The sequence below is a fragment of the Schistocerca americana genome, chromosome 8 (assembly GCF_021461395.2).
Source record: "Schistocerca americana isolate TAMUIC-IGC-003095 chromosome 8, iqSchAmer2.1, whole genome shotgun sequence".
Classification (NCBI taxonomy): domain Eukaryota; kingdom Metazoa; phylum Arthropoda; class Insecta; order Orthoptera; family Acrididae; genus Schistocerca; species Schistocerca americana.
Genome location: NC_060126.1, coordinates 196,210,288 through 196,223,192, shown reverse-complemented (window position 1 = coordinate 196,223,192; position 12,905 = coordinate 196,210,288). Strand labels below are relative to the sequence as shown.

Here is a 12,905-nt window from a genome sequence, read left to right as displayed (position 1 = left end):
AGTTCCCCAGAACTTAGAACTACTTAAACCTAACTAGCCTAAGGACATCACACACATCCATGCCCGAGGCAGGATTCGAACCTGCGACCATGGCGGTCGCGTGGTTCCAGACTGTAGCGCCTAGAACCGCTCGGCCACCCCTGCCGGCTGATAAGTACAAATAATACGTAAGAGAAGAAGTTCTTCTCCGGCCTGTGTGCACAAGATATCTTGCAAAAGTAATTGCTAATAAAGTGTCAGACGGAAATAACGGTCTGAGTTGTCAAGACAGTTGCTCCTCAAGCGACGGTAGTTTTATAATCTGTACTAATTTACTTCACAAGTAACAGGGCGAAAACAATGAGTGTCGAAATTATTTGCGAATGGATACAGAGACGTGTAAACATTTTTTATGTGCTAATTCCTCACATAATGCGACGGGCCACAAGTTTGAGAAGAACACTTTCACCACATGAGCGGTTGACATCGACATTGCAATGCCATAAAAGATTCTGAACTGTTGACTGTAATGTTGAAACAAGCATTAAGCGGAATAATACGTAACATATGCGAAGCTGTATACGCTGTTACATAGCAATATTCCATGAAGTACAATGCCTTAGTTCTATAATTTATCAGTTGCGACAAATTACGTGTTCTTTTTTTTTTAGTCGATTTTGGAACTTCATATATTCTAATCAGTTATAGAAATTGAAAATGAGCTAGGTCCTGCTGTATCCTTTACTTTGGATCTGAGTATGTGGGGATTTCCAGTTCTCTTTCTGAAGTCTACCAGCAACTTCTTATACAATTATATACTGCTGCATTTCTATCACTGTCTCTGTATTTCTTGATCATAACGTTGTGCAAACTTGAGTATTGGTGCTTATCAGCCATATGTATTTCAGTGTGCGCGCAGAGATGAGAAACAGTAGACTGAACCAAAAGCTGGCTCAGAATTTTTCACGGCCTAAATTTGTGACGATGTTTAGACCGCACGTTACGACGTGTGTGCGCAGAAACAATACACATGTCTTTTGCGCATACTTTTCGTTGCGTATGGGCTGACGTGCTCGTAAACAGCTCGAAAAGTCAAAGAGAACAGATGAGTGCGGGAAACCAAGACTTGCATAGTGATCTGTCTTTCTAATTCGAAGAGTTCCTTGGGTATGGCGGCGGCTGTGCTGTTGAGGGTTTATGGTGTTTCTGGGTTCGGATGCTTAAAATTGACGTATCGTCGTCCCCGTGGTGTATGCTGTCGAAATATTTCACATGCCAATCTTTACAAGAAGCCGAAATCTTTGGTGTTTAATGGAACATCGTTGCTATATAACCCTCTTACGTCAGCACGAGTAAGTTACTAAGTTAAAGAAGTTGTATAACAATTTTTACGCGTTTCAAACGATTTGCCCGTATAACGTTTTGCTTAATGACAGACTGAAACGACCATTATACGATTTAGAACAGTCTTGAGGTGTGTCAGTGTGTTTGAAGTTGTAAGATGGGCCGGACACGCAGAAGCAGACGAAGAAGAAAGATTGCCGGTAGATGCTCAAGAATAGACTATCAGCAAGAGTTGAGGACCCTTGGCAAGTGGCTTAGAAGCCAGGGATGGAACCCAAATTGTAAATTAAGAGTGGCTGATTTCGACATTACAGGAAGAGGACTTATGGCTGGGGTTGATATAAAGAGTGGTGACAAAATTATGAGCATTCCGTGTGACATACTGTTGACAACAAACACAGTGAATTTGTCTGATGTGGGTTGTTTATTTCATGGAACTGATAACATGTTTTCCGCACAAGAGGTCTTAGCGACCTTCCTTCTTTGGGAACGTCATTTGGGGTATCACTCTAAATGGTTCCCATATCTAGATACTTTACCACCAAGTTTTTCAACTCCAGTTTTTTGTGCAGATGATGAAATAAAAATGTTACACAATCACCTATTGGATGCAGTAGTCTCACAAAAACAAGAAGTCAAGGATTCATTTCATAGTATTGGTGATTTAATTTCTACGAGAAAGACATGCACATATTGTGGCAGTAACAAATTTTTGGACAGAATGGAAACCTTTTTTACCATAGAAGCATTTATGTGGGCCTGGTATGTTGTCAACACACGCAGTATATTTTACCCGGTCCCTTTGGTGACATCTCGACCTCCAATTAAAATTAAAGATAAAAATTGTATGGCATTGGCACCATTTTTGGACCTATTTAATCATTCATATGATGCAGTTGTTGATATTGAAATGAGCCAGAACAGTTATGATATTATTAGTAGATCATGCTATTCAAAATATTCTCAGGTTTTCATTAATTATGGTCCCCATTCAAACATGAAATTGTTTTTAGAGTATGGTTTTATAATTCCTTGCAATCCACATGACTCTGTTGATTTGACATTAGAAGACCTTGTGGATGCTGTAAAGAGAACTAAAGGCATAGAATGCAGTTGCTCTGGAGCAAAATATGATTACCTACTTTCTCACAAATTATTGGAAAACATATTTTTATGTTCTGAAGGCTTATCATTTAATGCTAGGGCTGCCATATACATTTTGATTTCACCCGAAGCCAGTAAATTGGGATATAAAAGTGTGTACTCTTCTGAATTCTCAAAAGAGGAAATGTATATGTTGTGCATGACTGGCAAAAAGTTGGTGTCAATGAAACGTGTGGAATATCAAACTATATTTGGCAGGATGATTGGAAAAGAAACCAACCAGTGTACTCCAAGTTTTCAGGTTGCAAAAGACTTAGTTACAGAGTACTTGACTGTTTTGGACAAGTGTGAAGTTTCTTTAAGTGAAATGTGCCAAGATTGATTTGTGAAATGATTGTTCTAAGACAGCCTTGTTTGCTGCTTTCAAACAAATCTGAAATGGAAACACGCAGTTTATGTAAGTAAATGTGCAATGTTGTGGTAGTATTTTGGTGAAGGACAGAATATTAAAATTAGGAAATGCTTCCAGTTTTTTAACCGAAGCTCTGTAACAGTGTAATTCCTTGCTTTAATTAATCTGATATTTTAGTTTGTAGTAAAATGCACATTTATTTTGATAGTGATAAAGAGAAGTGAAGAGAGGTTGCGAAGGTGTAAAATAATCTTTTGGAGTTGATACAGCAGTTAATATAAATAAGTATTAGTGAATATTACCAGTTCGTCTATGTCAAAATTGTTACTTTGTTTAGTAAGCTAATCAGTATGAAAATTTATAACTCTGTTAACAAATCTTCGGTGGCGGTTATGTAGTGCAATCCTTTCCTCTTGCATTTTTCATAGTCTATGGGTGGAATATCTACGTGCACCAAAATATTCCTGTGATATTTGTTTGTCATACAATCTTTCTGAATTTACTTCATAGATTTAGATTCATAACAAAGTGCATTAAAGATGGTGCAAAAGTAGACATCATCCCATGGTACAGGTCAGTCTGTTATATTAACAAGGTTTTCACTACAGCCATGAATGTGGGGGTTGCAGAGTGATGGCTCAATAATAGCCCGAGTTCTTTGTATAGTAAAATTTTGTAGGGTGTTTATAAGCAGAATGATGTAATGGAAACCAAAAGAATAGATTTAAGAAAAAAATATTTTAAAGGATAGATTTTGTGCTCTCACCACCTACTTGTGTAATGTTAGGATGTATTTTGCAATTTGTGTATACAGTGGTCGAAGTATTTCAGTGCATTTCAGCACGGCCGCCAACAACGGGTAAACCATCTCCGGCAGACAAACCACCAGTTCGACAATGTTTCCACCCTGGTACTGCATCTCTTGCAAGGGAGGGGGAGCAGTTGGTCAAAGGTGGCCGCAAGATCACTGCTGTAGAAATGCTGAGTGCTATGGGAGCGTACATCTGGCCAAAGGTGAGTGTGAGCCATTGTAAATTTAATTAGGTTACTCTGTGTCTATTGTTACAGTAGTGGTATCATTTTTCAACGTTACAGTAATATGGTACCTGTTTCATTATATCATTTACATATTTGTATACAATGTGATGAATTAACAAAATTGTTTATGAAATGTAGATCTGCTCAGAGTTAGCAGCCCACAAGTCGATATAGTCTGCTGTCTTATAATTCAATTGGCCTATTTCAGTATGATCTTTCATTTCACCCATGGGGACTGTAAATAGTGAACAGAAGCAGTGTAGTATACCACTTTTAATTTCTCAGTAATTAATCAGATTGACACATTAGATTCCACTTCACCAGCTTACAACCAGTCGCCTTTCAACCTAAGCTAGACCTTGGGCTATGCTAAAAGTCAGAGATAAACCAGAGCATTTGACTAAAGGAAAATTAGTGTTTAAAGTTCTATCGACAGAGTGATCATTGGAGACCGAGCACAAGCTCTGATCAAGGAGAGACAGGAAAGGAACTCTGACATGCACATTCAGAGGATCTATCCAAACATTTGCCTTAAGTGATTTGCGGAAATCTGGATAACCCTACATATGGATGACTGGATGGGGATTTGAACCACCCTTATCCAGAATGTGATTACAGTGCGTGGCAGGGTCGGGGATTTTCTCTGCCTCGTGATGACTGGGTGTTGTGTGTCTATCATCATCATTTCATCATCATTGACTCGCAAGTCGCCGAAGGGGCATCAACTAAAAAGGACTTGCAATACGGTGGCCAAACTTCCCCACATGGGGCCTCCCGGCCAACAATGCCATACAATCATTTCATTTCATCTGGCTCAGTCACTGTGTTTGAAGTAACACTTATCAGCTTTAACTATTGATGTCACATCAAGCTTTGAGATGCTACACAAACATGATATCAAAATGGCAACCAATAACATTACAAGTTTTCATAGCATGAAAATATAATCATCAAATACAGAATCATACAAAATCTTAATAATAAATATTGAAGTTTACAGGACAACCATGGGTCAGGATAAGCTAAAATCTAAACTAAGAATTGAAAAATCGTGATGATAGTAAAATATAGAAAGCTACCAAAGATACACGATATGTTGGCTCCAAAATGCAAAAGACTTGGCATCAGCCGTAAACCAACAGTACCTGATATTGAAAACATCACTTGTCCTATAAACTGTAAAGGCTGGTACCAACACAGAGAACAAAATGTGTAAAAGTAATTACACTTGATACCATTTTAGTGGCAATATAACATACTAGGTAAGCAACTCAGATGTACTACAATATTGAAAGAAATAACCAACACTGATGCCTTGAAGCAGAGAACTTATAAATAATAGCTTAGATACTTCAACAAAACAGAAACACAATTTACCACACACACAGTTTGCCATCAAAGAAACACTGAAACTATGAAATGAAACCAAATGATTAAGAAAAACTGTCAAAAATATAAAAATAGCACAATTTAAGAAACCAGAAGAATAAAAAAACTAAATAAAAAACACCAGTGCCATACACAAAGCCCCCTTAAAATTTCCCAGTTAAATTCAGGAAGCCCTGAAGAATACAGAAATCCTTAGAAACATTGTTCCACCAGCAATACTCATAAATCCAAGTCTGCAGGACAGGATAGCACCTTTTTCTGTTCCCTACAACAGAGTTCACAGCCACCCCATAGTAGTGTTCATACATGCCCCAGTTTCGTACTCTTTTATTCCAGGTCATGATTCACATGAAGATGGTTGTAACTCTTCTGTCCAATCCTTTATAAAGAAGCAAATCCATTTAACATTACCGTAGGATCTTCTGCAACATGTTCTCATATAAGAGAAACCAAAACCTACTTAGTGCAATTTTCATCCACAGGACATGCATGCCCAAAATAACAGTCCCACCTAGACAAAAAGAACCATCTCATCTAGCTTTCTCCTGCCCTTTTTCTTATCATAAGGTGATTCATCACTTTCCTCTGTCAACCCATGGGCCTTCCACTCCTCTCTTCCTCTACCCCCCCCCCCCCCCCCCCCTCCTGCTATTCGGCCCTCTATATTTAATAAATTTGCAACATAACTCCCTAAGAAAATATTCAGCCTGTTAATGTTGCCACAAACATCTGTTTTGTGCGTGTCATATCTTACAGAGGACTTATAGTAAAAATAGTTGACATCCCTATAAGAGAGAGAATGAGTCTTGATCTCAAACAGGTACTATGCCAGATTGACTGCCCCAAGCACTATTTACAACACCTTTGCGTGTAGCAGTTGGATGACCAATGAGGCAAAAACCTTCATCAAACACATACTAACATGATATATAAAAACAAAGATGAGGTGACTTACCGAACAAAAGCGCTGGCAGGTCGATAGATACACAAACAAACACACACACAAAATTCAAGCTTTCGCAACAAACTGTTGCCTCATCAGGAAAGAGGGAAGGAGAGGGGAAGACGAAAGGAAGTTCCTTTCGTAAACCCAAAACCCACTTCCTTTCGTCTTCCCCTCTCCTTCCCTCTTTCCTGATGAGGCAACAGTTTGTTGCGAAAGCTTGAATTTTGTGTGTGTGTTTGTGTTTGTTTGTGTATCTATCGACCTGCCAGCGCTTTTTTCGGTAAGTCACCTCATCTTTGTTTTTATATATAATTTTTCCCACGTGGAATGTTTCCTTCCATTATATTGATATCACATACTAACATGACATATACGGCATCAGCATTGTTCTCAAATTACATGTAACTTTTGTAAAAATTTAATAGTTGACTCCTGATCTTCCATAACAACATACGGCTGTTAAATATTAATGAAGGATGGATTTTGCAAAACTTACAGTGCAAGATCAGAAACTACTAAAACAAAATAATGAAACAAGAAATAAAACAAAGGAGCGTATTATGTATCTATAATACACAAAATGAGCCTTGATGCCTTGAAGAATTTAGATACACTGGATAAAAAATGTGTTTTTGAAAGGAAAATGTTTATGTATCCTAAAGCTCATATAAATTGTAATCAGTGTTTTTGCTTGTTATTGAGACAATTGGAGAGCGTGTTTAATCTCTGACTGCTTAGAAGATGAGACATTTGTTAATGAATGACTTCTATAATGCCACAACTCAAAGCCAACTGATGGTTTTGAATGCCAAGTTGTTTACAGTTACTACACAGAAATTTCTGCTGTCTTTACTCTTTGACATCTTCATATGAATGTTACTTATTTTCCCTTTGTTGTCTGTTAGAAATGACGAACAGGTGCTTCTGTCATATTATGTTCACTCAGTTCAGTGGCATAAAGTTTTTGAACGAGTAATTTCAAACTCTAGTTTTCTCATGGTATTGTGTCCCTGAGATACTTAATCCGTCCAGATGAAGTTCAACAATTTAATATTTCCTTTATGTTTTGTTATTCCATCATTTTGATCTACAAATAACTTTTGCAGCTTAGCTGTGTGTGCACTGATATCGTCTGCTTCATTGTGCTTGACCCGAAAAAGGTTTCAATAATGTTTAAACATTGCATACTGCTATGTACAAATCATGCATGTAGTTTTTCGCATAGTTCCTCAATTTTTGTATATCAACAAAAATTGAAGAACTCGTTCCCTTTGTGCACTTCTTATGTGTTACTGCTTGCTTTCGTACCATCCCCTTGCCAGTCTACATACATTATTTTTTATTAACTTGTCAGTTCCTATGGCCACTCCACATGTTGGCACATACCATTAATAAAGTTTTAGAATTCATATGAATGAAGCTCCCTAGAGATGTGCCACTTCCATTTTGTTCAGTCATCTGTACCTTCAAGCTTATCAATATCCACTTTATAGTCACTTTTAGTAGCAATGTTCTTATGGAAGGGTCCCATTATCGTAAGACATGTTTCAACCAAAATTTCATCCATCACTCACTGGATTGAGTCAGTTTTCTTTTTAAAACTTTTTTTTTTGTGCCATGTACTCATAATAGCTCAGCCAGCAAACAATAAAGGAGGTTGACTAGGGGGAAAAATGTGTAGTCACAAATTTTTTTACAGTGGTAGGCAGGAGTGCCAGGAACAACGCACTAAAAATCCTGACAAGTGGTGTGTGACGATTGGAGTGAGTGGGTGGGTGGGAGGATGACACATACAGTGAACTTTGTTTTCTTAAAGAATTTGAAAACTGTGATGTTTTTCAAAAAATTTTCCCACTGTGGAATTAAACAACATATTTTCGACAAGAAAGGGGCTATTCATTTTAGCTCTGGGACCAATAATTTCTGCATTGTACGAGATGGAAAAATTGCAGATTATAAAAAATGGTATTTTAATTGTATAAAATGAATGTTTGTTTGTTAAATAAAGTGAGATACGAACCAAAGCTGTGTAACTGTGTTGTACTCACTTCGTGCTCAAATAATAAATGGTCATAAAGTTACTGTATTTGTCTCACTATTAATTGTATCAATGGTAGACTGTGTAAATCTCTACCATTAAGAAATTGTTGGCACTTGTAAAAGTGGGCTGCACTCAGTGGAACCTGTTACCACACCTCCAACATCTTGCAAGGTGGGTGTGAATATGTCTGATCAAATGGGGCTGATTGTGTTCAAGTCTAGAACAATAATTGGCTGCAATACTTTGTTTGAGGTATGTTGAAACATCTGAAGCTTCATAACACCTAGGTGAACTACTTCTATTGCAGAGGGAACAAATTTAATCCTGTGGGCCTCTTCAGAGCTTGAGAGAGCTGAGACAGGAGTGATGCATTTTTAGATTAGATTAGATTAGTTTTTTGTTCCATAGATCCGTGCTGAGGAGATCCTCATGGATGTGGAATGTGTCATTTTTTAAAAGCTGAAATAACAATACAAATAGTATGAATATATACAATACATGATTTGTTTCTATTAAAAAATTCGTCAATGGAGTAGAAGGAGTTGGCCACTAGTAAGTCTTTCAGGCTCCTTTTAAACTGATCTTTATTAGTAACTAAATTTTTTATGTTTGCTGGCAAATTATTGAAGATGAGTGTTCCTGAGTAGTGGACCCCTTTTTGAACTAAAGAAAGTGCTTTTAAGTCCTTGTGCAGATCATTTTTGTTCCTGCATGTATTAACTGAGCTGTTTGTTGGAAAAGAGATATAGTATTTTGGACAAATTGCATTAAGGAGTAAATATACCCAGGTCTTTGAAGAGGTTTCAACAGGACGTCCATGAATTTACTCCACAAATAATACGTATTGCACGCTTTTGGACTCTGAAAATTTTTGTTTGACTTCATGAGTTACCCCAAAATATTACACCATATGACATTATGGAATGAAAGTAGGCAAAGTATGAAAGCTTTTCATTTTTATGTTGCCTATGTCTGTTAACACTAGAGTTGCAAATACAGATTCGTTAAGGCGTTTCTGCAGTTCTGTGGTGTGCGCCTCCCAACTGAATTTGTTATCAAGTTGTAATCCCAGGAACTTAAGACTGTCAACCTCTTCTATCTGCTCTTCTTCATACTTTATGCATATGCTGGGTGGAAACCTCTTACAGGTTCTGAGTTGCATATAGTGAGTCTTTCTGAAGTTTAATGTCAGTGAGTTGGCTTTAAACCATTTATTAATATCCATGAAAATATCATTAGCAGAGCTTTCTAGAACTACACTCGACATACTATTTATTGCAATACTTGTGTCATCTGCAAACAAAACAAACTCTGCTTCTGGCAGTGTAACTGATGAGAGATCATTAATGTACACAAGAAAAAGAAATGGCCCTAAGATGGATCCTTGTGGGATGCCACATGTAATTTCTTCCCATTCTGATGATGACTGATGACTTAATTCACTAGTCCCTTGCACTGACACCCTTTGTTTCCTCTTAGCGAGGTATGACTTGAGCCATTTTGCAGCACTGCCCACGACACCATAGAATTCTAATTTATTTAAAAAGATGTTGTGGTTCACACAATCAAATGCCTTTGACAAATCACAGAAAATACCTGCTGCTTGTAACTTGTTATTTAATGAATTAAGTACATTTTCACTGTGGGTGTAAATTGCCTTCTTGATATCAGAACCCTTCAGAAATCCAAACTGTGTTCCTGATACTATGTTGTTTGTGGTCAGATGGATGAGAAGCTGCCTGTACATTACTTTTTCTAAAATTTTTGAGAATGCTGGCAAAAGTGAAATTGGTCTGTAGTTTGATGGTATCTCTTTATCCCCTTTCTTGAATAGAGGCTTAACATCTGCATATTTTGGCCAGTCAGGAAGTGTCCCAGTTATAATTGACTGGTTACACAAGTAACTTAGAATTGTACTAAACTCACAAGAACATGCCTTAATTAACTTTGTTGATATTTCATCGTAACCACTAGAATGCTTTGTTTTTAAAGATTTTGTTATGGAAGTTATTTCTTTTGGTGAAGTGAGTGACATATTCATGTACCTGAAGCTATTTGTAAAGGCTAGTTTCAGATATTCAAGGGCATTATTTACTGATCCTGACAATCCCATTCTATCAGTAACGGATATAAAGTACTTGTTAAGTAGATTTGCCACACTATGCCCAACGGTTACTAATGTGTCATCTACCCTTAGTACTATTTGCTCCTCTTCATTTCTGGTTCTACCAGTCTCCTCTTTCACTATATCCCATATTGTTTTTATTTTGTTCCCTGACATTGCTATCTTCTTCTCATAGTGCATTTGTTTAGATGTCTGAATTACTTTTTTTAATATTTTACAGTTTTCCTTGTATTTAGCTAAATCATCAGCATTGGAGCTATTCTTGGTCTACAGATACATTTTCCTTTTTGTCTTAGAGGAAATCTTTATTCCTTGTGTAATCCATGGTTTTATTATAGACTTCTGTTTAATTTGAGTAACTTTTAGAGGAAAACAGTTTTCAAACATGGTACTGACATTGTTCATGAATGTGTTATATTTTTCATTCATGTCATGAGCACTATAAACATCTTTCCAGTTCATATCTTTGAGCAGTTTTCTAAACACTCAATTTTTGATTGATTGACTACTCTCCTGTACTCAGATTTAGCAGTCTTGATAATCTGCTTAGAATTTACATCTAAAACAAGGAGCTGCATGTCATGATCTGATAGTCCATTTATTACAGGTTTTATATGATTTTGTTCCTTTGATTTGTCTATAAAAATGTTATCAATGGCTGTCCTTGAGGATTTAGTGATCCTAGTTGGAAAGTTTGCAGTGTGAGTTAGATTGAAAGACAACATTCTCTCTCTTCGTTTAGTCGCTTCCGACTCTTCGTGACCCCATGAGCCAAATCACCCCACTTTTTCCTGTCTTGCACTTTCTCCCGTAGACCTTCCAGGTTGGAACACATTGCTTCTGTGCTGCCATCGATCCATCTCATCCTCTGATGTCCCCTTCTTCTAGTTCCTTCAATCTTCCCCAGCATTAATGTTTTTTCCAGCAAGGCATGCCTTCGCATTGTGTGTCCAAAGTAGGTCAGCTTTTGTTTTAACATTAGACCTTCCAGGGAGAAATCTGGTTTTATTTGCTCCAATATTGATCTGTTAGTTCTCTTTGCAGTCCATGGAACTCTAAGAAGTTTCCTCCAACACCACAATTTGAAGGAGTCAATTCTTCGCCGTTCAGCCTTTCTAATAGTCCAGGTCTCACATCCATACATCACAACTGGAAAGACCATAGCCCTCACAATACGGATCGTTGTTGCTAGTGTTATATCTCTGGACCTTATAACCTTGTCAAGGTTTGACATCGCCTGTCTACCGAGCAACAGGTGTCTCCGGATTTCATGGCTGCAGTCGCCATCAGCAGAGATCTGGGAACCGAGATAACTGAATGTTGTCACTACCTCCATGGTTTCTCTTGCTATATCCCACGAATTGATAGGTGTAGTTGCCATAATTTTCATTTTCTTCACATTCAGCCTAAGACTGGCCTTTTCACTCGAGTCTTTCACCTTCAGCAAGTGTGTTCTCAATTCTTCTTCACTTTCTGCGTACAGGATCGTATCATCCATGTACCTGAGGTTGTTTACATTTATTCCAGCTATTTTAATTCCTGTTTCTCCTTCATCTAGCCTCGCATTCCTCATAACATGTTCTGCATACTGATTGAATAAGTACGGTGACAGTATGCAGCCTTGCTGGACCCCTTTCTGAATCTTTATCCATTTCGTTGTTCCATGCATAGTTCTCACCGTGGCTTCTTGGTCAAGGTATAAACTCCGTATCAGATGAATGAGGTGATCTGGTACACCCATGTTTTTCAGTACGTTCCATAATTTGTTGTGATCAACGCAGTCAAAGGCTTTGGAGTAGTCAAAGCAGAGGTACACATCTCTCTGGAATTTTCTTGCTTTTTCCATAATCCACTGAATGTTAGCAATTTGATCTCTAGTTCCTCTTCCTTTCCTAAATCCAGCTTGTTCTTCTGGTAGCTCTCGATCTAGATATTGGCGAAGTCTATTTTTTAAGATTTTCAACATAACTTTGCTAGCATGTGAGATAAGTGCGATTGTTCGGTAGTCTGAGCATTCTTTAGAACTTCTCTTCTTTGGAATGGGGATGAATACAGATCTTTTCCAGTCTTCTGGCCACTGCTGCGTGATCCATATTTTTTGACATATTGAGTGCAGCACTTTCACTGCATCCTTTCTAGTGACTTTAAACAATTCTGCTGGTATTTCATCATTTCCACTAGTTTTGTTATCAGCCATATTTTCAAGGGCCCACTGGATTTCGCTCTCCAAAATATCTGGCTCTAGTTCTAAATTAACATTAACATCAGCAGTAGGAGCCCTGTCATTATGCAGTTCTTTCTTGTATAGGTCTTCTATATATTCTGCCCATCTTTCCTTAACATCCTCTGCTTCACTCAGATCTTTCCCGTTTCTATCTTTTATCATTCCAATTTTTGCCTGGAATTTCCCTTTAATTTCTCCAATTTTCTTATGAAGATCTCTTGTCTTCCCCATTGCGTTACTATATTCAACTTCCTTGCACTGTTAATTAAAGAACATATTTTTCTCTCTTCTAGCTAATTTCTG

At 37.6% G+C, this 12,905-nt stretch overlaps 1 protein-coding gene across 2 annotated transcripts in view; it reads left to right on the top strand.

Moving 5' to 3' along the window:
• Window positions 1-1,118: 1,118 nt before the first annotated feature.
• LOC124544621 (iron-sulfur clusters transporter ABCB7, mitochondrial) overlaps window positions 1,119-12,905 on the top strand; it is a 71,948-nt gene continuing 60,161 nt past the window's right edge. The window contains exons 1-2 of one of the 2 annotated variants that reach the window (XM_047123221.1): window positions 1,119-1,331; window positions 3,671-3,853. In XM_047123221.1, coding sequence (XP_046979177.1) covers window positions 1,149-1,331; window positions 3,671-3,853 — 366 coding nt within the window. In that variant the 5' untranslated portion in view covers window positions 1,119-1,148. The remainder of the gene's footprint in view (window positions 1,332-3,670; window positions 3,854-12,905) is intronic. The other variant, XM_047123222.1, reaches the window with a different exon arrangement.